This window comes from Narcine bancroftii, chromosome 5, assembly GCF_036971445.1.
Source record: "Narcine bancroftii isolate sNarBan1 chromosome 5, sNarBan1.hap1, whole genome shotgun sequence".
Classification (NCBI taxonomy): domain Eukaryota; kingdom Metazoa; phylum Chordata; class Chondrichthyes; order Torpediniformes; family Narcinidae; genus Narcine; species Narcine bancroftii.
Window position 1 is genome coordinate 123,839,711 of NC_091473.1, and position 25,384 is coordinate 123,865,094.

General features: G+C 40.5%; 1 protein-coding gene across 11 annotated transcripts in view; it reads right to left on the bottom strand.

Moving 5' to 3' along the window:
• Positions 1 to 25,384, bottom strand: part of ptprfa (protein tyrosine phosphatase receptor type Fa) — a 411,563-nt gene that overhangs the window by 199,530 nt on the left and 186,649 nt on the right. For 10 of the 11 annotated variants that reach the window (XM_069938995.1, XM_069938994.1, XM_069938991.1 and 7 more), the window contains one exon: positions 3,838 to 3,948. In XM_069938995.1, the coding sequence (XP_069795096.1) occupies positions 3,838 to 3,948 (111 nt within the window). Of the gene's footprint in view, positions 1 to 3,415; positions 3,525 to 3,837; positions 3,949 to 25,384 lie in introns of those variants that run through there. The other variant, XM_069938997.1, reaches the window with a different exon arrangement.

Below are 25,384 nucleotides of genomic sequence, written 5' to 3' on the forward strand. Positions count from 1 at the left end.
CAGGATGGAAATTGAAAACATTGCTGAATGGTGCACCAGCAACAACCTTGCACTCAGTATGGGTTTACAAATTGGATTGTAACATCCCGAGTTTAATCTGCCAATTTGGCAGGTTATCTACCTGTGTACAGGCCAATTGGTGGGCAGAATTTTTAAAAAACTGCACGGGTAGTAAAACAATCCACCTCCGAGGTGGATTGTCTACCCGTGTACCAGCAGCTGCTGGTCAATTTGTAAGTGATCGATGGCTACCTGGGTAGAAAATGACGTCTGTGCTTGCGTGCAATGGCGGTCTTCCTTACCCATAATCCTCCATGCTGCTGGAAAGCCAGAGTGGTTCCAGCCCTGTGGGGATTATGGGTAAGAAGGATGGCCATTGCTCCTGCCCCACCTCTGCTCCTTGCCGGCCCACTCCATTCCCTGCTGGCCCACTCATCTACAGGGAACGCTGCTGTCGGAGGGTAGCAGCAATCATCAAAGACCAGTGACACCCAGAACACGCTATTCTCTCTGCTGTCATCAGGAAAGAGATGTAGGTGCCACAAGACTCGCACCACCAGGTTCAAGAACAGCTGCTACCCCCTCCACCATCAGACTCCTCAATTTCAAAGCCAGTCAGAAACTCATTTAAGGATTGTTACTTGTGCACTTTATTGATTTTCTTTTGTTCATTCTGTATTGCACGATAAGTTTGTTCACATTCATTATCTGTTTATAGTTATTCTGTTTACATGTTTACACTGTGTACAGTCTATTTTTTGCATGACCAATTAGTAATAATTCTGCCACACCTGCAGGAAAAAGGAATCTCAGGGTTGAATGTGATGTCATGTATGTATCTGATAATAAATCTGAAATTTCATTTGCAAGGCAAATGACATTCAAAACTATAGAAAAATGAGGATGGAAAATGAAGATTTTTGAAAATTAATAATGATTGCGATTTTGAAAGCAAGGGAGGACAGCATCTGGAAACATTTACAATTTTAACTAGCACATGAAATTAAATAAATAGCAAAGGAACCTATAAGATCATCTAAATCTCGATGCTCCTGATATTTGTTGTGTCTGGTTAAAAGTGAAACAATCATCAATTAAAAAGGATAATTTCTCATGGAGAAAATAAATCAGATTATCTTTGATATCAAGCATCATCCTTATTTTGTTGAATCTTGGGAAGCCAAGTACAGATTGGGTGATAATTTCATGGACTATTTCTCTTTAGTCTGCAGGGTTACCCTGAGCCTGTCGTTTCAATTCGTCATCCTATTGCTATTGTAACCAGTCTTTGGTCTCTAACATTGTTCCAACAAAGTTCAACACAAGCTCAAGGGTCAGCACCATATCTTCCTTCAAGGCAATTCGGGACTAACAACTTTAGATAACCATACGTACTTTTACGACCTTTTTTTCCCACTGGAATCTCAAAACTTAAGTTTAGACATTCAGTACAATAACGGGCCCTTTCGGCCCAAGAGACGGTGTCAACCAATTATAGCCAATTGACCTACAACTCTGGTAAATCTTTGGAAGGTCGGAGGAAACCGGAGCACCCAGAGCAAACCCATGCAGAAAGCACAAACTCCTTTCAGACAGCACATGTATTTGAACCCTGGTCGCTACTGCTGTAACAGCATTGCACTAACCACTACACTAACTGTGCTGCCATCATTTAATCTCCTCTGATCTTCATCCAATCACATTCTTACCTTTATTTTCTTTTTTATTCAAAATTTTTCATACCATAGAAGCTGGATGACCTGGGTAGTTCTGGCAGCTTCTGTTTTTTATATATTAACCACTTTACTCCATTGAGATAGGAGACACCAAGCATCAGAAAAAAGCTCAAAAGGATTTATGAATTACAATCAAGGAGAAGGAAGCACGCGTGAGCACGCTCTCACACACATGGAATTTTTACATTTTTACATCATTAATTGTTAACTCTCAAGGCTTAGTGGCAGTCTGGATTCACAGGATCCAATTTTGCCTGTGAGTCAGAAGATTGAGGAACAATTACATAACACAAGGCTAACACTTTATGACAGTACTTCTGGATATTACTGCTGAGGCTCCTGGTGGTAATAAATACGATTATACAAGTGGAACAAGACTGTTATTTACTGTTAAATTACATTTTTCAAAAATATATTTAAAACATGGTAGAAACCGATTTCAACAATCAAATCCTTTGTCATCCAAATGCACCCAATTAATCTTCCAACCCTGTAATTTTTGAAGGGTGGGAGGAAAATGGAGCACACAGTCCATAAATGCCTTATTTTCATTTGTAAATCTGTAAGGAGACCAAAATCAATGCCATTGACTTCCCTGTGGCATTATCTCACGTTGTTGAATATTAGGTTTCTGACTGTTTCTAGAATTGCATGTTACAATGAAATGCAATGAGATTTATTTGATGCAAATTTATTAGGTTCTACCTATATCAAGAAGAATTAAAAACATAACTGGTAATGTAGCAATGTTGAATTAGGAAAGATCACTTATAAAAATGACAAAGTCACACTTTGAAAGGGTTGGTCTTTAAATGGAATCTATTTATGATATCAACAAAAGTTTTAAGACCTTCATATGCTGGTATCCTAACAAAGTGTCCATTCAAATTTTCTCATTGATCAAACTTGATGACACCATCATTGTTGACTGAATAATGGGTAATGATGAATCAGAATGTAGATTGGAGATCGAGAATCTGGGGGTGATGCCAGAATAACAATCTCACTATCAATGTTGCCAAGACCAAGAATCTTATTGTGGACTTTCGGAAGGAGAGGCTGAAGAACTATTCATCTATCTTCATTGGCAAGACAGGCAGTGAAGAGGGCCAGTAGTTTCAGGTTCCTTGGCATCCATTTAGGAGTATCTCTCCTGAGCTAGCATAGGTGAAGCCTTTACTTTCTGAGAACTCTGAGGAGGTTATGCATGTCACTGATCTTCGACAAGTGCACTGTGGAAAATATATGGAAGAGTTACATCATGGACCGATTTGGAAACTTGAGTGCTTAGGATGCTGAAAGTGGCTAACCAGCCAGGTTCATCATTGACACTGGCCTCCCATCCACTGAAGACATCTACATAAGGCTCTGCCACAAGAAGGCACCCAATATCATAAAAAAAATCCCCAACTCCTTGGTTTTGGTCTGTTTTCTGCAACTTTCAGACAGCAGACACAGACGCCTGAAGTACAGCACTTGTGGATTGAAGAACAGCATTTTCTCAGGCCTTAAACTACTTGAGGACCACCAAAGATCTTTCTGCACTATTTCAACTTTACATTTTTGCATTAAGTGCAACTGAATATTTAGATATCACTTTACATTTATCTTTTTTTCTCTTGTGGTAATGTAGTTTAATTATTGTTTATAGGTTAGGGTAACCTAAATCTGATGCTTACTTGAAGAACATTTTCCATATTTGTGACGCTGCAGCAAGCAAGAATTTCCGTGAATTTGTACATTGTATTCATGTGTATGACCATAAACTCTCATAATCATCAATCCAGACCTCAGGAAAGAAAGAAAAAATCCTACAAAGAATAATAACAAAAGCACAAAAGCAACAACACAGGACCCTCAATTTATGTATTTAATATTCAAGTTGCTTGGAACAGAGAACCCGTTACAACAAAGCTTGTCGACAGAGCATCATCTAAGATTTTGAAATATTGGAATTTTATTCCTCAAAATGCACAATTTAAATCTTGATTAATATCTTTACTGAGTATAAAAGCATTCCAGCCTATTAAATGTCTCACTAAGCTATACAATTATAGGGGCATGCTAAAATGCAGGAGAAATTAAAAAAGTAACTTCCTACCTCTGACGTACAAATTGGCAGGAGCAGAGTAACGTGTTCCAGCACTGTTGGTTGTTACACATTCATATTTGCCCTGGTCAGACTCCTCACTGTTTTCAATCTGCAAGGCACCTGTATAACAACAGAAAGTTGTGGTAACTTGTGGAAAGATGGCTATCCAAAGTTGAGGCAAATATAATACAATGTGAAAAAGTGTTCTTCAAATACAAAGCTTCAGGTCTCATTTTTGTGCCTTCCCAAAAGAATGTGAAAGAAATGAAATGAAGTATATCAATATTTTATTGCACCCTTGGGCTAATATCTTCAGTTTTAAAACAGTTTGAACCCACAATGATTTCACCATCTGAAATGAAGAGGAAAGTCTTTTAAGGATTGATTTTTAAAAAAATGATCATATCCCTTTAAAAGTTATTTTTTTCCATTCATGAAACTGAACTGACCTTGAAATAGGACTCTACTCTCCCCATTAACCCACAGCCAGCTTCACAATTCCACACTGGAATGGTTCTTATCTGACTGGATAAACATGAATGAGTTTTATTAACATATCATGCCTTGTGCTACAAATCTTACTCTTCACATAAACAGCACATGATGCAGCTGATACTTCAACCCATACATGAAGAACAAAAGATTTTATGAAGTTTCATGACACTCTACTCCTTAATCAGTGAACGACAAAACTTATATGATTAATTGTTCTTTTGTCATAACCAGCACTGGAAAATGATCAGTTAGTGTTCAATATATTATTAGATTTTGATCACACAATTAAAAAAAAATGTTATAATTGCCATTGTCCTTAGCGTGACAGAAAATATAGTGAATAAAACTTGATATCGACTAATTCAACACATTTTCCTGTCAAAATGTGGATAAATTTTTAACTGCTCCTGGGTGGCTACAGTGTTGTTTCCCAGAAAAGAAAATGAAAACAGCAAAATATGAAACAGATACAAACAAGTTGTTTCACAAGATGATGGGGGTCACTTTGCTGAAAGAGATTCTTTAATTCTTTGAAATGTCTAAGAAAATGTAGCCCAAGAGTATAATAAATCAAATACTGAATTAAGTGTTAGAAATTTGGATAGATCAACCCCTGGGGATGGTCCAGACATTTAATCAGCTGTTGGCTCTATGGAAGATTAATGTTATAATCCTGTGATCAAACTATGCTACCACAAACAAAAGCAGTCACTATTTTGCAGTTTCATTACATTTTTACAGACAAGCAGAGCAAGAATTTTTCCATATCATGTATGATTCAAGATATTTTATAAATCCAGCAAGGGAAATCTCTGATGGCCCAAAAGATCTTAGGGTAACTTATCTTTGATAATGTATATTTCCTGGCTGCTACAGCTCACATCTTATCTTATAATGTTTTGAAATGATCATTATTTCAGCTGCACAATCCTTTTTGAAGATGTATTTTAAATCTGATCCTAGTTTCTGACTTGTTGCAAACCAATTATTTTTTAGGATTTGGATTTGGTCATGTAACTTACCTCAAAGGTTGGGAAAGAGAAGAATGTGCAAAAAAAAGAAAGCACAGTAAAAAAGGATTTGTTTTGCTGGAGAGACAAGTGAAATCAGAACTTGGAATATAGCCTGTCTTCAGGTTGTTTGCTGCCCTCCTTTTTGAAATTTTCTGATGTTGATAATACTGGACAACAAAGATTTTGCTTCCTGAACACTTTGGGGTGTACTTTATAGATTTTGGGCTGCTGATCATAAAAATCACCTTAAAGTTTTCCTATCATGTACTGTTTGTTGAGATATAATCTAATGTTGTGATTTCCGGTCCTATTTTAAGTCTTTCCTAAGTTTTTTGGCAACTACAAAGCTCCAAACTACAATTTGCTTCAAGCATACAAGACCACACAGTCATTCTGCATTTGCACTTGGACTTCTTCCCTGCTGATCTTGATCTTGGCACAGTCAGTGATGAACCTGGTGAAAGGTTTCACCAGAATATTGCGACCGTGGAAAAGCAGTATCAGGGAAATTGGAATCCATCAATGCTGGTGACTATGGTTGGACACCGACACTGAAGCATCAAATACTGAGAACAAATGAAAATCAAGGGCAAAACATTTTTAGGTCAATTGAACTAATGCAATGTGACTGTATCTTTATGCGATTAAACATGCTAAATTCAATATAAGCTCATTTAATATTTCTCCAACTTCCTACGTGATACCGCACACCTGAAATTATCTTTGTGTCAGTATGAAGTTCTCTATCATAATCCCCAATTATTTTCAGGAAGCAGACCTTTTGGAAAAAAATGTTGTCCAGTGTAATCATAAACGTATCAAATTAGAACACAAAGGATGTTGCACAAATTGAAATATAAGTTGTCTTGTAACATGCTATTGAATAAATATAGATCTTAACCATTTAAATATTAGGCCGGTGATAAATGGAAACAGCAATTCTTTGGATTCTGTGTAGAGCACATTAAGAAACAAAAATAATGTGTGCAGGTTATGAGTTCATAAACCACAAATTTATCCTGTTAAAAGCAATGCAGAATACTTTATAAATGTTAGTAACTGTCAATTACTGCTCCTACTTAGATTTTAAAATGCAACAATGATGTAATATCCTCTTCAGGTTTAGAGAAAATCAGATACAATATTAAAGATGGAAAGTTTCAATTGTATCAAGTTATGACTTTTTTATAACTGGAAGAATCGATGTTTATTACAAATTCTGGTAAATCTGTGTCTGTTCTCCAGGGGCTGCCAACGATTCCAGATCATTGTTGATTTTTTTTCTCATTAAAATTAGAGGGAGGGAATGTATTAGGTCAAACTTAGTTCTTTAGTTTTTTTTAAAATTCTTATTTATTTTAATATAACAGTCCAATAAATGGGCTTCACATGGTTCCATCCATTGTTTATAACTAGTTTGAGTTATTACAAGCAACTATAAATGTAGTTAAGCATAATTTATTATCTACTTTTTTTTTGCTTTTGTATATATTTGTATACAATTGATTTTTTATGTCATCATCATTTATTATGTAAGCACAAATGTTAAACTCAATAAAAATATTTTTAAAAAGAAAGAAAATGCAACAAAAAAGAATATGCAGTTGTGGGAGATAAAATACACCCAAATATTGCACACCTGTGAGATTAATGTGGGAATATAAGAAAATCTTAATGAACCCTAATCATTATGCCATTTTGACTTAGCAAATCATAATCATTTGGAGAATCCAATTTCACAATTCTTGTAATTTGAACAAGCAAAATAGTACAGGTCACTGCCATCAAACATATTTTTCCACTAGAGTAAGATACAACATTTCATAAGGTCTAAATTGGCAAAGATGCTGCCCAATAGAATGTTGAAGAAATGCTCCAGTACAGAACATAAATTAAAACAAAATGCAGGTGATTTCAAAAGGACAGAAATTTAGCCGGTCAGAACCAGGGCAACATCTCGGAATTAATACTGAAATATATTTAAACATATTCAGGACAAGTTCATCATTAAAATTCCAATCTGAGACTTACAAATATAAATTTCTAAATACTTAAAATTAAGCATATTTTGGAATAAGTTGCAGTATCTTAAAGTAGCATCCTACAAAATAGCCTTCCAGAAAAAAAAGTCACAATGGCCAAATCAGGGAAACAAACTTTAAGTATGAACAAAAGCATGAATAGTCTGTCCATAACATAACTATTATAGATTCTCTCTGGGAACGTGTGGATGAGACTTTATGTAACGTTTATATAATCCCCAAACATCTAATGCATGTTACATTGTTCAAAATCATTAAAATATCCATGTATTCTGCATCTTTAGATGTACGTCGAAAATGATGTTTCAGCATTAGACAATACTTGTGAGATCATAGTAAATTAAGTATTTCTGCTTAATGAACTATTTCATGGTTATCAAGTGATATCAAGCAAAGTAAAGAGTATTTTCCATATGCAGCCAGGTTCAATAACTTTGGTTAAAAAAAAACTGGTTGAAGTGTAAAAAAATCATAAAGTAGCATCAATGAAATATCTGTATTTCCCTAATTAGCCATTTTATATTCATAGGTTGTCATAACAATTTTTGAGACACAAATGCAACAACCTTGACCTGGATCGCAAATTATTTTACAGAGGACTTTGAGGCCAGCAATGAGGGGGTGCTTTCATCATATCATGCTGGATGATTTAAAATTAAATACTAAAAATGAAAGAATTCAATAGGAATTGAATTATCAGCTGCCTCCCTCTCCCATATTGCTTCCCATTTAAGTTTAACCTACTCTGTACTGGAAGATAAATTAAATGCTGACATTCATTCTTGTTTAAAAGTTTTGAGCTCAATGGTCAAGTGCACATGCAAGAGTTAACAAGGTAAAAGCAATTATGTCCAGGAATTGCATCATGACTAAAATAAATTGGAATTGAAAACTTCACCCTACCTTTCCTCATGAACAGGAAATTTTAATTAATTGTCTACAGATAAAATAAGCATGAAATAATGAATTTTTATGGTAATATCTAAAACTATTATTTCTGGTTTCAAATTTATAAGGTTAACTGAAGCCTCACATGATTATATATTTCTAGATATGTAATTTCTCAAGTCAATGAATATCATTTAAACAAATGAAGTATTTTCAAAACATAATTGCTCATGTAATACTGTATTATCCAACTTCTGAGATACAATCCACATTTTTTTTGCAATTTAACATTTATGGGAAGCATAGGGTTACCACATGAAGACACTGCAACTTCTAAAAAACTCTAATGACCATTAGTCATGTTAAAACATTGTTAAAGTGCCTTCTAATTATAATACTGGAGATTATTTGTCATCCATAATTTGGGTTTTATTGTTAAGGACATTGTAATTGTATTTAGTTTTAAATAACATACTTGATAGCACAGTCATAATCTAGGGCTAATATTATGACAATTCCATCAGTACATTTCCTTTAAAAATTATTTCCGCTTAATTTAAACAGATCTACTCTTTTCATTCATATCATATATATCTCAACTTATTAAAGTTCATGTTTTAATGCTTTAATGAAATGAATGATTTAATTGGTAATGTTTTATTAATGATATGCAAATGATGGCTGAATGACTTCAATGCCTAGATACTTTAATGTCACCAGGAGATTGGTACAAATTACAACTTCTTCAGAGATTACACATGTAATTTTGTCTTGTAAACGCATGTAGTTGCTGGAAATGAGAAATCTATGCTTCAATTTGGTACATCAAGAATATAAAGACTTCCTTTTTTAACAATATATGACAAAGCTTACATATATTTGGGATGGGAAAGCAAATTTTTGCTTTAAGCAAGGTGTTCTTTAAGAAAAAACTTAAAATGGATCCAGGAATTAGTGGAAAATGCATGTGTTAATTTAAAGCAGGGCTTGTTTAATTTAAACAGGACCTACATCGAACAATTTAAGCGGGGGTAGGGGAGAGGGAGAAAATTATTTTAGAAACCAAAAGTAGAAATGGAAGCCATTTGTCCCACAGTTAGCTCTCTGAATGGATTGTCTACTTAATATATTTCTCCTATTTTTTCATAATTCTTATTGTTCAACTATTAACTGACAATGTAAAAGGTATTTATTATCCAGTATATTTATATCTTGGTTGTGAGTGAGGCATAACATATTACTCAAACTGCTTGCAAAAGAGAATTCCAGTAGCCCTGAAAAAAATCTCCTGATCTCTTCAATTATTCCTCTGATAAAGTTTTCAAATTTATAACCATCAGAAATATTTTTATGCAATGTACATTATTCAGTTTCTATAACTTTGAGGTTATCATGTCCCACTGAGAGAAATAATGTAAATTTGCCATCAGATTAAATAATATGTTATTATCTTACTTTATTTTTAACGTATACCAGATAGAAGGCCATTCATTCAAGTGAGTCTACGTTAATTCCCGGGGAGCCATCCTATTAGTCTCAAATTGGTCATAATTTGGTGAGGGTTTATTGTTGTCAATTTTTTTTTTAAAAACTGACCATGGCCTTGCATCTACTTTTAAATTCGTGGAGTATGTGAGAAGGCAAGCGTTACAAATTAAGAATCCAGAAAAAAGTCACCATCAGGGTCCAAGCAGCAGATCTTGTCTTTGTTTTTCCTTAAGATCACATCTGAGTGCAAAAATATGCTCTTATTTCAGATTGCAGATTAATTTAGTTCAGAATTTTATTTGCACATTAACACTGGCAAATGAACCAATTTTAATATTTGAATTTAAAATATGTGGATGCACGCTTCCTATACCCTGAACATTTATCACTAAAAAGTGAAAATAAAAATAAACTGTGTATTGTCGCACAAGTGATTATTAATGACACGTCAGTATGGAATTAGTATGTAAGCCTATGAGAATGCAAGGCCTTGACAGATGTTTTAAACTAGTGTACCCAAGACATAAAATATTGCAGTCGTTGTGATAAATATCAACTTTTCTCTCATAAAGGCCAGTCCTCCTGGAGACATTAAAAGTTCCCACACAAAAGAACAGCTTCAGGCACATCTCCAAATTAAAAATATATGTTCATCATAATTTATTCAGGTGATTAAATTGTTCTGACAAATGATAATTTGTGTCCATTTTGTGTAAAAGGTAATATTATAAAAACAACAGAGAACAAAAATCACTGTACACTGAAGTTTAAACAGATGGGCTAAGGCTTTAGGAATGAGAGAAGGGGAAGGATGGGCAAAAAGCAGTGTTTGGGCCAAAAGAATGCAAGGAAATGAGAACATTGGAGGAAGAGAGGAAATGGAGTATTGAAGATGATTCTGAACACGTTCAGCATTCTTACCTCTGATTGGTGTACCACCTGGTGAGGTAATTTGAATGCAAATAAGATTAAAGAGAATTATTAGTACAGAGGAGAGAAAAAAAAGAAAACCAAAAGAAACAGGAAAGAATAAGATTTTTATTATATATAGTTTCTATATATATATATATATATTTCTTTCTCAGCGACAGAAAAGGTTGATGCAAAATAACAAGTCAGAGCAATTTCTTAGGAAGGTTAGTAAAGCTGTTCTCAGCAGTGCAGCATCCACGTAAGTGCCTGGACTTGTCCATGTTCTCAATTAACAATCACTCTTCTGCTGGTTAACTCATATAAACAGTATTGTACTGCACTATTAAGGAAAAAGGTTCATGTTCTATCATCCTCTTTTTAAAATCAAAGCACTTCAACCATTGCATCAAATTATAAACCTTTTTCTGTATAGCAAGAGGAATGCATCATTTGATCAGGGCTCATAAGATGATTTTTTGTGTTATTACAAGGAACTTGTTATGAAACATGGTGGGGAATGTGTATGGCTCAGTTAGTAGAACACCATGCACCACTGCTTTTATGCAAACTACATTCTGAACACCAAGCACTTACCAAAGGATTCTGAGAAGTTCAACTGAGAGACAGAAAACAGAGTTAAATAGGACACACCGTGCCAAGTGAGCCTTTAAAGCTATTAATAGATAAGGATTTAACACAAGTTGTTCATAAATTAATATCAAATGTTTGGATTACAACTCATCTGTATGAATTGAGTTGGCACAATGAATGGTCAAAAGCCCTTTTTCTTAAACAAATGATCTTAAAGTTAACAAGCACATAATCATGTGGCCTATACCAAGGAAATGGCATCTTGCAAAAGTACAGTTACCTGGAAAGATCTTAATAAACTTAAAAGGATAAGTGCAGCACTTTAAGTGCAGTTCACAATCCACCAATTTCTAATTTTTTCTCCTATAATGCACAAATAATATGAAATAATTTTACAAAGCTTAATTATTAGCATTTTCAACAATTCTTTCTTTGCATGTTTTCATTTCTAAGAACACTATCGTAAAGAATGTAAAGGCATGTATTATTTTTACCATGTCCCTTTTTTAAATTTCCAGAAGTAAGTTAATTCCCAAACTGTACTCACTCTGTACCCATTTGCTAATGTGTAATCTCAAGACTTGAAGGGGAAATGGAGCAAGTTTATGATCCTTCCATGGTAGAACAGCTTGCTAATATTCACTGCTTAGAGTAAATGTTGATAACAATGCTATACCGCAAACTCAGAAAACAAGTACGTCGAAGGTGCTTTTAGTCTTTCATTTTCATCCAGATGTTGCAACTTTATAAAATATTGTAATCTGGTTACACCTCTTTAATCACAGTAGATAAGAAAACAATCCACCAAAATAAAAATACAAAACTGAAAGAAAAATCAAATGCTTGGAAATTGAATGAAAGAAAATCCATGTGGTATTTTTCAGGGACTAATAGCACTTAGCACAGGATCTTTGGCACATTTTGCAGTGGTTACAGAAATTTCTTGGTAAAATTTGATACAGCAGGAAGTCGAACTGGGTTCTTGCACAATTCACCCTATTGTCTCAGGTAATTGCCCCCATCCCAGGTCTTGGCCCTCTGATGATTGTGAATGTTAGGATCGGTGTCAGAACAAATCGAATCAAGGGGCATTGGGTAAACACGGGGGGCACAATCTGATGTTTGAAAACTCACTCAGCGAGGTGGGGTGGTGGTGGTGCCTACCATGAACTTTCTCCGTGTGCTGCCGCTGTCACATTTCCCCCTCCCTCCGACATAACAAATAGGCTGGCTTATATTGGGGGGAGACTAGTGATGCTAGTGCTGTGGGGGGGGGGGGGGCATGTCACAATACCTCATTTGGTGGGATAATGCCTGCAAATGCCCCCCTTGGTACTGGCCTATTCTCAGCTCAAATAAAAAGCTATTGAAACAAACCCTGCTCCTCTACCCTTTTTATTTTGAGTTCACACTCTCCCGCTTCAATCCCCTTCTCCCACTCTTCTCCTTATTTCCATGACAATCTTTGTAGCTGCCATAGAGAAAGATCTTTATCAACACTGAACTGCTTTCTATGGGTCAGCATGCAAACTCCAGGTACAAGCCAAGCAAATTCTATAAAATATGCAGGTTGGGGTTGAATGTCTTTTAAACTACAAATTGTGCCACTGATTTCGTAAAACAAGGATGTCCCAATTCATGAATAATTTGGTGAAAACCAAAAAACATCTTTAATGCATTATCTAAGCAAAAATTCCCAGCAAAAAAAAAATTAAAAAATAAATTTTGCGTCCAGTGTAGTTTCACATATTGCTGTTTACATTTATTTTATCTGATCTTGAATTCTTTATTTTATTTTAAAAATATAAAGCAACAAGCAATCTCAAAGAAATTGGGGAAAGGATGAGCAATTATTTTTATCATATTTTGTCTATCTTTACATATTAGCTAGATGCATCTGGGAGTGACCTTTATGGAAGATATTTTTACCACCAAAGTCAATTGCATCACTTTAGTATTTACTAAAAAATATTATTAATCAAATTCTTCCCAGCACAAAATTAAACCATTCTTTAATATTTGCTTGCACTTCAGTCCAGCCAAAGAAAATCATGGATGTGGGTTCTGAGGTGGCTGATGGGACCAAAATGAAATCTACAAATTCTGCCACAGGAAGGTACTTGATGTAGTTGGATGAGATAGGAGGAGGAGCACAGCTGCTCATGCATGATCCTGGATGCTCCTCCATTTTGAGTATACGGGCCAGGGATTCCCAAGAGTTAGCAAGATGGTGACTTTTTGTTCCACAACAAGGCCTTCGAAGCATTCTTTAAGCATTTCTTAAGTCCTGACCATACTCTCTTGGCATGATGGAACTCAGAACAAAGTTCCTATTGTAGGAATCTGGTGTTGGCCATGAGAGTGATGTGATCCCCTACTGAATCAGGCTGAATGTAATGAGAGCCTTGATACTGGGGAGGAGGATGATGATTCACTTAAAAACTGCAGGATTTTTACAGAAGAATAATTTAAAAAAAATATTTTATTTAACATTTTCCATCCATGTAATTATATGTTGTACAGAATCAATACTTATTATATTTAAAATTGCAATGATTGCAAGGTATTAACCCCTACAGAAGCATCATTGTTCATACTTCTCCATTTCTTTGAGGTGATTGCTGTAGGTAGTTTGTACCTCTGAAATACACAAGAAATCAGGGATCCCGACCCTCCAGTAGATCACCAACTTTATGTCTTGTTGAGTTAGTGACTTTTGAACACATTTCTACAGACAGCCTGCCTACTTTCATCAAGAGATAGTTCCTGAGATATGAAAAAGTGGTCTACCTGAATTCTTTTATCTCCCATTGATGCTGCTTGACTGCTGAATGTTTACCACAGATTATGTATGGCTTTAGATTACAGCATCTGCAGTCTCCTGTGTTTTCCCTCTGGATCACATTGTCTGTATCACATTGATTACAATTTCAGCTTGCATATCAATATATGACAGACATACAGATGCATTTCTAGCACTACCACATTTGAGAAAAATTCACTACATCTCTGATGGAGTCAAAAGTTTTTGAAAGATCAAATAAGTTCAAGTTTATTTATCATCCGATTACACAAGTACAAACCAGCGAAAGAGCGTTCTCCGGTCCTCGATGCAAAAACATGCAAACACACAACCAGGCATAACATTCATAAAGACCAGCAATGCATATGAAACCAAATATATAAATATTATTTAATTGTTTAATAAACAGCAGAGTCTGGGAGAGTTAATGTGGGCAGTTCATCAGTTACGTGTTGAAGATATGCATTAAGGATGTTGATCAGTTGGTCTGCACAGGCCTTCAGTAAGTTGTCTGGTCCTGCTGCCTTGTGTGGGATCACCTTGGATAGGGTTCTCCTCTCCTCAGTGTTACGAGCCCAGAGGACCCCAAAACCCAGTAGCAATAGATATTCACCAAGACAAATGGTTTCTTAAACAAAAGTTGCTTTTAATTATCTTTAAACATTACAACAGAATCACACTTTAACTTATCACTATTGACTTAACTAACCTAACTTAACCCCCTTCAAATTCTAAGCACATGTGAATGTAATGTGTGTGTAAGTTCATAAAAGTTTTTTGGTTCATAGACCAATCTCACAAGTTCATTGGTTGCAGGCAATTCTTATATTGTGTACAAAATTTAACATTTATAATGTTCACCAGGCTTTGGTGCTTGAAAGGTAAATGGTTACCGCTCAGGAAGGTTCTTGTCGGTTTTCAGAGAGAAATTTGTTGTTCCTAGACACCCACAACTGATTTAGTTCTATCAGCCACTTCAGTGTCTTGTTGACGAAACCGGCCCCCTCAGGGTTCTCCAGATGATAACCTCTTTCTTTCAGGTCACCACCGTGTGCCTTTTTGTTTCTCCTATTTCAAGTGAAACATTAGGCAGCCAGTCCTGTCCTATTGCATGAACCACAAGAGTTTTGTCCAGGCTGAACTAAGCACTCATAACCCATCTTTCAAATGGGGTTTTCCACAAGCTTGCCAGCTTGTCCTGTTCCAGTTCTAGTTGCTGCTGCTGACTGTAAAACTGATCTCTCTCTCTCTCACACACACACAACACACAGACCACACACACACACACACACACACACACACACACACACACACACACACACACACACACACACACACACACACACACACACACAAGCCTGTTTTACTCTCTCTGCTTGCAAAACCACAGGACCCTCCTAGAACAGCAATTTCCACTCCAAACAGAATGCGGCTCCGACAAGCTCTTTTATCTGTTGCCTTTTTGTAAACAACAATCCATTAGTAAAGTCTCTTGGGCATTCTCCAAAGCTTTAGCAAAGACCGTTGGCCCCAATAGGTCTAGCATTAGCAGAACTCCAGTATTTTAAATAAGATTTATTTTAAAGTGTTTGTATGTGACCTACACTAACAAACCTGCCCTAATTTATCTCCCCAAAACATATGTGTATTCTGTCACATCAGCCGCAATTATTCAGGGAGCTATTCATCGGGGGGGGGGGGGGCGGGGGGGGGCATGGAGTTTCCTTCAGCATCAGTCTGTTCTTCTTATTGAACTGTGCATAGAAGATATTCAGTCTGCCTGGAAGGGAGGCATTGTCATCTTTAACTTGCAAGGTTGACTTGAGATCCGTTGTGGTCTTGATCCCTTTCCACATGTGCCTCGTTGTTGTCGGTGGCACATAGCTGTCTAAAAAAGGCTATAAATACATATATTTGGAGGATAATGTTGCTCCCTGAATTTTTCTGGAGTAATCATGGACAGAATTCACACTGCAATTTGGGTAGCAGCATTTTGGTCATTCCACACAACTTTCTCAGAAAAAGAAGGGACGCACTCCTATATTCACTGCAATCATATATGTTCCCTTTCTGAAGATGGAATAGATTGCAGTGCATGCACCAAGGATAATCTTAACTTCAGTCCCAAGAACTTCAAAGTGACCAAAAGGAAGATGAGGTGCAGTTCCTCAAGCTTATATTGGGCCACACGCAGAAAAAGACTTAAATGAATTCAACAATTTCAGATTTTTTTTCTGTTTCATCAAGCATTGGTACTTTTATTGTAAAAATGTCTTTATTATTAATGAGTTATGACTTCTTCTACATCCATGGTTTTATCACTTCTGAAATGTCTGACCTGCATTTCAGTTTTGATCGTCTTGGTTAGTTTTCTCTTTCAAATTACTATCACTTTGTGAACAGGCTATCAATATGACGACCCTTGCTTCACCCGATGAGAAAGATCAGGTCTCCAAATTCTTAGAATAACAATTTTCAATGACTTGACCTGGGACAAGCACATTGATGCAATGGTCAAGAGCACTATTGTAGTGACTGCTGTGGCAACACTACCAAGTAAAGAGACATCCACTCTGCATGAGGGTGAACCAAAAAATGACTTTATTGGTTTGAATTTTCCGCATTTCTGCGCTGGCCCGCCAACTTCCAATGACATACCCGGTGGCTTCCGGAAGTGACGCCATCGCGGGAGCGGAAGGTTCCTTAGCTCTCACATGGCGCTAGGTGCAGGCTCCTTCTCAGCAGTAAAGGGGACCTCACGCCATCTTGGACCGGCCGCGTGTTGCAGCATTTTGGCCTGTTTACTCGTGCGGTCGCTCAGCCCATTACATCCCCCCACCCCCCAGAACCCGCTCCCGCTCTCTGAGAGGTATGACTTAGTCTTTTGGCAGTCTACCTCTGTGTTTGACCTGGGGGTCTGGGTCCGGCAGGTTGGTGTCCAGGTGAGTGACTGTAAATCTGTCCCGTAGGCCACCAATGTCCAATGTGAACACCACGCCATCTCTCCGCAGTACCTTGAAGAGGCCTTCATACAGGCACTGTAGGGGGGGTCCCTTGCTGTCCTCTGCATACAAAAACGTAGTGGGTGGACTGCAATCCGCTGGATTGTGGCTGGGTGGCAAGCCGTGTCTGGACGGTGGCGTGGTGGTGGGGTTGTCTGCCTCTCAACCTGTGCAGGACGTCTAATGCGCTGGTCTATGGGCGGGGGAGGTTGAAATGTAGGGCCCCCAGGATGGAGAGCGGTGTGCCATACACCATTTCTGCCGATGATGTTGGCAGGTCCTCCTTCGGAGGAGCCGTGTGGATCCCAAGCTGTACCCACAGGAGCTCGTCCATCCAATTCAGCCTGGTCAGTCAAGCTTTCAAAGCAGCCTTCAGGTGGTAATGCAACTGTTAGACCAGTCCGTTTGATTGTAGATGGTAGGCCATTGTATGGTGGATCTGGCTGCTGCAGAATTTCGCCAGGTTGGACCAGAGGGAGGAGGTGAACTGTGCTCCTTGGTCCGATGTGATGTGGGTCAGGAATCCGAAATGCGCGACCCTGGTGGTGAGGAAAGCCCGGGCAGACGTCTCTGTGTCGCATGCAGCCATGGGTATCGCCTCTGGCCAGCAGGTGAACAGGTATCTCATATCTTGGCTCACTGGAAGGGGGCCGACGATTTCAACGTGGGCATGATCGAACCTGCATTGCGCTGGCTTGAAAGTCTGTAGGGGGGCTTTGGTGTGCCAATGCAGGTTTGAGCCCATAGGGTAATATCTCAGCAGAGTCCATGCCACATTAAATTGTCCAAGAACAGGCAGACTATGGACTTTATGGAAGAGTGGTGCAATAAGCTGTGGATCTGGCCGAAAACCTGCTGTTGCCAGGTTGCAGGTAGGATCGGCCTTGGGGACCCAGTGGAAATATCGCATAGCAGGGTCGGTTCTCCTGTTGCGGGCAGAAATCTCTGACCTTCAGGCTGGTAATGGCCATCCGGTATGCCTGGACGTCTCTTCCTCCCTCTGGTTCTTGGTGAGCTGGGCGATGTCGAGCCTTCCGCAGGTTGCGGCAACAGCAGGCTGAGACAGCGCGTCAGCTACTATGTTGGCCTTGCCGGCGAAGTGGCGGATACCCATGGTGAATTCTGATACATAGGAGAGGTGCTGTTGTTGTCTTGCCGTCCACAGGTCCGAGACCTTGCTTAGCGTGTAGGTCAACGGTTTGTGGTCTGTGTAGATGGTGAACATTCTCCCCTCCAGCATGTAGTGAAAGTGCAGTATTGCCAGATACAAGGCCAGCAGTTCATGATCGAATGCGCTGTATGTGAACTCTGGTGTTCGGAGGTGCTTACTGAAGAAGGTGAGAGGTCGCCAGTGCTCATTGATCCATTGCTCTAGCATTGAGCCCACCCCTCTGTCTGAAGCATCCATTGTGAAGGCCAAGGGGAGGTGGGATCCAAGTGTGCCAGTACCGTGGCCTTCATCAGAGCTGACTTGGTGGTGTGGAAAGCGCCCATGGCCTCTGACATCCATTGCGGCGTCTTGTCGCTGAATTGACAGGGCCGAACAGGGGCTGCATGAAAGTGGCTGCTTCCGGGATGAAGCGATGGTGGAAGTTGACCATCCCCAGGAACTCCTGTAGTCCTTTGGTCTTTTTCAGCTTAGGGAAGTTCTGGATGGCCTCCATCTTGTTGGGTAGTGGCGTGGCACCCTCTGGGGTGATGTGATGGCCTAGGATGTCTACTATTTGCAGGCTGAACTGGCATTGGCCGGGTTCTCTGTGAGCCTGAACTGCTACAGATTGTCGAACAGGAGGGTGAGGTGCATCCTGTGGATGCTGGCATCAGGGCTGGCGATGAGGATGTCGTCTGGATAAATGAAGATGAAGTTGAGGTCCCTGCCGACTATGTCCATTAGCTGCTGGAATGTCTGGGCTGCGTTTAAGAGTGTAATAATAGCCATCTTCTGGAAGTCTCTGGGGTGTACTGAGATTTGGTGGTACCCCTTTACGAGGTCCACCTTGGAGAATACCCTGCAGCCCTGTAGCATCATGACGAAATCCTGGACGTGTGGGATGGGATGGGATACCTGTCCGGGACTATCGCCTCATTTAGACATCGGTAGTCGCTACATGGATGCAACTGCTGGAGCTCTTCTGCACCAAGCGGCGACGAACTAGACCTTGGTTTTTTGGAGCTTGTCTAGTGGGAGGCGCCAGGCTTGTGCATGCACCGGAGGCGTGGGGGGGGGGGGGGGTAAAAGAGTGCCTCTGTGGGATGAGGGGGAAAGACTGGAAAGTTACTAACTGGCATCTTGTCATGTCTACCAGCAGTTTGTGAGCCCGGAGAAATCCACTCTGAGTAGTGCCTGTCCCATGGCCGGAATGGTGCACTCCCACAGGAAAACAGCGGCTGCAACGTGGATGGTGACCAGGGAGGTCCTGTAGCTGGGAATGGAGGACCCATTGGCTGCTGCAGGGGAAAGCCTTTTGTGTTGTGTTTCATTCAAAGTACGTGGGCAGGATGAGGCTAATCTCCATGATAGGTCGATGAGGAAGTTCTTCTTGATCCTCAGATCTCCAAGGTAGAGTAAGACTTTCTGTGTGTCAACCACCGAGGCCACTAATGGCGGCCATCCTGCCCATTTCCCATCGCCGTGTTGATTTTGGCGGTGGGGTATGAGCACGGTGTGGGGGGGGGGGGGGGATGTGCACTGCTGGGCGTTCTTGCCCCATTGGCAGTGGTAGAAAAAATGCTCACTGTTTTCTTCGCACGCCGTTCACGTTGCTACTGAGCTGCAGCTACCACTGGTGTTTCTGGTGGAAGGAACGGGGAGGCGGAACCTATTGCGTGGTTGCATGTGGAGGGAGCTCTGCTGTGATGTGCGGAACAACCTGTCTGCCTCCTTGGCTACGAGGTGCGGGGCACTGAAAACCATGTCCGAAACTGCCAAGGATAGGTGTACTGGTAGTTTCAAGAGTAATAGGGCCTCGAACAGGAAACAGTCTGTTTGCCCGTCTGCCAGGGTCACCATCTCATGCATGAGCTTGGAGGGGTTTCTTTTGCTCAAGCCCTGCATGTTGAGGATTCTGATGGCACGCTCTTGCCGGCTGAGCTCTAGGGTGCTGAGGAGGAAACGTTGGAACTGCTCATACTCGCGCTCCATCAGTGGATTTTCTATGAAGGAGCTTACTTTGACAGCTGTGGCGGCGTCCATGGCGCTGGCGAGATGCCAGAACTTGGTGTCCTCTGAAACAATTCACCTGAAGTAGAACTGTGACTCAGCCAGATCCTGGGCGGGATTGCCCAGAACGCCAAGAGATGTACACCTACTGCATTGATCGCAGGCACTGCGACTGTGGATTCAGCCGGTTGCTGCATTCTCGTGTAATTGATGCTGGTTCCAAAACACTGGAACTGTCAGGGTCATCACTGTAGCAACTGCTGCGGTAGCGTTATCAAGTAAAGAGATGTCCACACTGCATGAGGGGGAATCAAAGAATGACTTCATTGATTTGAATTTACTGTGTCTCCATGCTGGCCCACCCTCTTTCGGTGAAGTACCCGCCGGCTTCTGGAAGTGACGTTATTGTGTCGTGGTGTCACTCTCAGGCCGGTGGGCCACTATGTAGAAGTGGAGGGCTCCTCAGCCCACAAATGGCGCTAGGTGCAGGCTCCTTCTTGGCAGTAAAGGGGAGCCTGCACCATCTCGGACCGGCTGCATGTTGCAGAGATTTGGCCCGTTTACTTGCGCAGTTGCTCACCCCACTACACTTTTTCTATTTTCCAAGGAGACTAAGGAAGTTTGACATGTACCCCCTTGTCCCTTAACTACAGGTGCACTATCGATAGCATTCTTGCTGAATACAGTATAGTGTGATATGGGTGTTGTGTATGCAATTACACAATTAGGACTTGGAGACGTGGTGCTTTTCTCATTCTTTATTACGATCAGACTAACATGGCTACTGACATACAGATATATAGATATATATATATATATCTATATATCTGTGGAGGGGTGACATCATGACATGGGCGTCATGATGTACAGTAGAGCAGGCTTATACACAATACTCTTCCCCCCCACCGTGCAATAAATGTTGAATTGGTCCCCTCTAACTACCATTTCGATATCGGGCCCATGACTATTAGTGAGAATCAGGGTACATATACTGAGTGATTATAATATGGAACTTCGTTGTTTACATCCGGTACCGCACGGATGGCAGTCTCTTCAATCTGAGGCGCCTGCAAGCTCACACCAAGACACAAGAGAAACTTGTCCGTGAACTACTCTTTGCAGATGATGCCGCTTTAGTTGCCCATTCAGAGCCAGCTCTTCAGCGCTTGACGTCCTGCTTTGCGGAAACTGCCAAAATGTTTGGCCTGGAAGTCAGCCTGAAGAAAACTGAGGTCCTCCATCAGCCAGCTCCCCACCATGACTACCAGCCCCCCCACATCTCCATCGGGCACACAAAACTCAAAACGGTCAACCAGTTTACCTATCTCGGCTGCACCATTTCATCAGATGCAAGGATCGACAATGAGATAGACAACAGACTCGCCAAGGCAAATAGCGCCTTTGGAAGACTACACAAAAGAGTCTGGAAAAACAACCAACTGAAAAACCTCACAAAGATAAGCGTATACAGAGCCGTTGTCATACCCACACTCCTGTTCGGCTCCGAATCATGGGTCCTCTACCGGCACCACCTACGGCTCCTAGAACGCTTCCACCAGCGTTGTCTCCGCTCCATCCTCAACATCCATTGGAGCGCTCACACCCCTAACGTCGAGGTACTCGAGATGGCAGAGGTCGACAGCATCGAGTCCACGCTGCTGAAGATCCAGCTGCGCTGGATGGGTCACGTCTCCAGAATGGAGGACCATCGCCTTCCCAAGATCGTATTATATGGCGAGCTCTCCACTGGCCACCGTGACAGAGGTGCACCAAAGAAAAGGTACAAGGACTGCCTAAAGAAATCTCTTGGTGCCTGCCACATTGACCACCGCCAGTGGGCTGATAACGCCTCAAACCGTGCATCTTGGCGCCTCACAGTTTGGCGGGCAGCAGCCTCCTTTGAAGAAGACCGCAGAGCCCACCTCACTGACAAAAGGCAAAGGAGGAAAAACCCAACACCCAACCCCAACCAACCAATTTTCCCTTGCAACCGCTGCAATCGTGTCTGCCTGTCCCGCATCGGACTGGTCAGCCACAAACGAGCCTGCAGCTGACGTGGACTTTTTACCCCCTCCATAAATCTTCGTCCGCGAAGCCAAGCCAAAGAAAGATAATATGGAAAGGAACCTAATAATAATCATTAAACATATTCCTTAAAGAGCTCGGGTGGTCTTCCTTCTCTCTTGGACTGCTTCGCCGTGGCATGCTGGACTGGTATTCGCTTGGGCTGCTCTGAGTGGGACCCATAGATAGTCGTGTCGACGGTGACTGCCGGCCTTTGCTGGCCTCTGGGGTTCTACATGCTGGGCTGCTTGCCACAGTTACTGGGCTATCCGACTCAGCCCCTCTTTCACTCGGCCCAAGGGGTTGGATTAGGTTTGGTTTTACCTCCTCCAGGAGTTCATGGAGTTTAGCATTAAACAATGATTGAAATTGGTCAATGTGTTGTTTCCACAGTCTGTCTCCCAATAGAACAGAGAATGAGCACAGGTTCCATTTTTGTCGGATCATCTCTACCACCTATGAGTCTTTGTATTGTCTGTAATCTTGTGCCAGTACTCTCTCACCCACCTCTAATGCTCTAGGTAAAGTTTGTGACAACGTGGACTTTTCTAAATGGAGGCCCAGATCCGAGTGAACTGTGGACAGTCTTGTCCGTAGGTTGTGGCCAAAATCAAATTCTGCTGGGGTGCATTTTGTGGTAGAATGCAGTATGTTTCTGTACCCCAATAGGAAATCTGCAATTTTGAGAGTCCAGGAGGCATTTAGGTTTCTTGATTTTCATCACCTTTTTGAATGTTTACACAAAGCGTTCTGCTCCCCCTTTAGTACTTGGGTGATAGGATGCTGACAAAATATGCCTGATATTGTCACACATAAATTTCTTAGAAGGTTCTGATGTTAATTGGGGTCCATTGTCCCTGACCAATTTGTGAGGTAATCCATATGTGGCAAACATGGCCCGCAGACTTTCAATTGTGGAATCAGCTTTGGTGTTTTTCATATACGAAACTACTGGCCATTGGAATATGCATCCACTGCTATAAGGAATGGTCCTGCGAAGTCTATGTGAATCCAATCCATGGGTTGGCCTCGGACTGCGGCATTTTTGGCTGCTTTGACTGACATATTTTACATTCTCTCACTGTTGTTTCAATGTCTCTGTCTATTGATGGCCACCAAAAATGTATTCGGGCCAGCGCTTTCATTCGTACCATTGCTGGATGGTTGTGGTGCAGCTCTGATAATACGGTGTTTTGCCTTTTGGCCGGGATAATTGTACGGGTACCCCAAAGTAAACATCCTTCAGGTTTTCAGGTCTTCTGGTATGACCTCAGATTTTGGCCATCCATTAAGGGTGAAGTAGAAGTTGCTAAACGTTGCTTCCTTTCGGGTTTCTTTGCCGATCATTTGAACTGTAATGGGCAGTTGTAGTAGTTGTTCTTGGTTGACAGCAGCTGCTTCTGCTGTCCATTTAATGATTTTTTTCTTTTTATTCATTTCGGGTAGTGGTAAGCGTGATAAGGCATCCGCATGGCTGTTGAATATTCCTGGTTTATATTTTACTTTGTAGTTGTTTGTGGCTAGTTGCATGGCCGATCTTTGAATTCTGGCTGCAGCTAATATTTGTATCCCTTTGTGGGTCCCAGAATCAAACTTAGAGGCTTGTTGTCAGTGATTAGGGTGAAAGTTCTTCTGTAGATATATTGATGGAATCTCTTTACACCAAAAATTGATAATCCTTCTATTTCCAGTTGTGCGTAATTGCATTCGCTTGCAGTTAATGTGCACGAAGCAGATGCCACTGGTTGCTCACCCCTCTCTGCGATTTGGAACAATACTGCTCCCAGTCCTACTGGTGAAGCATCAATGGCTAGTCACTTCCTTGTCTGGGTCATAGTGGATTAGAACCTCATTTGTTGATGTTAATATTTCCTTTAGTCGATCAACTGTGTTTCTAGTTTCTGTATTCCAGTACCATTTTTGATCTTTCTTGAATAAGTCGTTTAGGGGGCTGCATAGTGAAGACATGTTAGGGATATGTTTCCGACAGTGATTTATGAGCCCTAGAAAGGATTGTAATTCCAACTTGTTGGTTGGATATGGGGCTTTGCGAATGGCTTCTGTGGCTGCCAGATCCATTTGTACCCCCTCCTTGTCGATTGTAAATCCCAAATATGTCACTGAGGGCAGCATGAAGACACATTTATTCTGTCATAATCGTATGTTGGCCTGTTATAGTCTGTTTAGGACATTTTCAAGGTTTTGTAAGTGTTCCTTGTCATTTCGGCCCACGATGATGTAACATCCCACTGCTATTCCGTGTAGTAATTTATCCACTGTAGCTTGAAAAATCGCAGGTGTTGCTGAAATTCTGTCTGGCCTGTGTGTAGGTGAACAGGCCCAGGTGGGGATTGATTGTTACATATTTTCTCTTTGTTGGAATGCCTGTGACAAATCTAATTTTGTGAACTTTTGCCCTCCATTTAGTGCTTGGAATAGTTCTTCTGCTTTGGGCATGGGGTGTTCTGGTACTTTTAGAGCTTGGTTGATGGTGACTTTATAATGGCCGCAAATGTGAATCTCACCATTTGCTTTCCATACAGGTACGAATGGCGCTGCCCAATCACTGAATTCTACTGGTTCTAATATGCCTTTATCTTTTAATCTATTTAACTCAGCTTCAATGTTCCCTTTCATTTCTGGCTTTGATGAACTTTGGTTCCACATTCTCTTTTAATTGCAGTTTGGCTTGAACCCCTTTGATCTTTCCCAACCCTTGTTAGAAAACCACGGCATGGTCATTGAGAATCAGGCTGAGTTCTGGCTGGGTGTTGTCTTCATGGTTTACATTCAGTATTGAACCAATTTCCAGCCAGTCTAGGGGAGTGTGTTGTTGCCAGTTTCTTCCAAAAAGTGCTGGTCCCTGAGTATGTACGATGGAGACAGAGAGTGCTTTTGGTTGTTGTTGCTTGTATTGTACCTTGACCTTACATTTCCCAAACTCTTTGATTTTGTCCACTGTAATAGATCTCAATATTACTTCAGGTGTTTTCACCGAAAGGTGTGATAGCAAACATGGTTTTAAATGTAATGGCATTAGAGACACTGCAGCTCCTGTGTTGAGATTCATTTTCAGAGGTTTGTTGTTTATTTTCAGC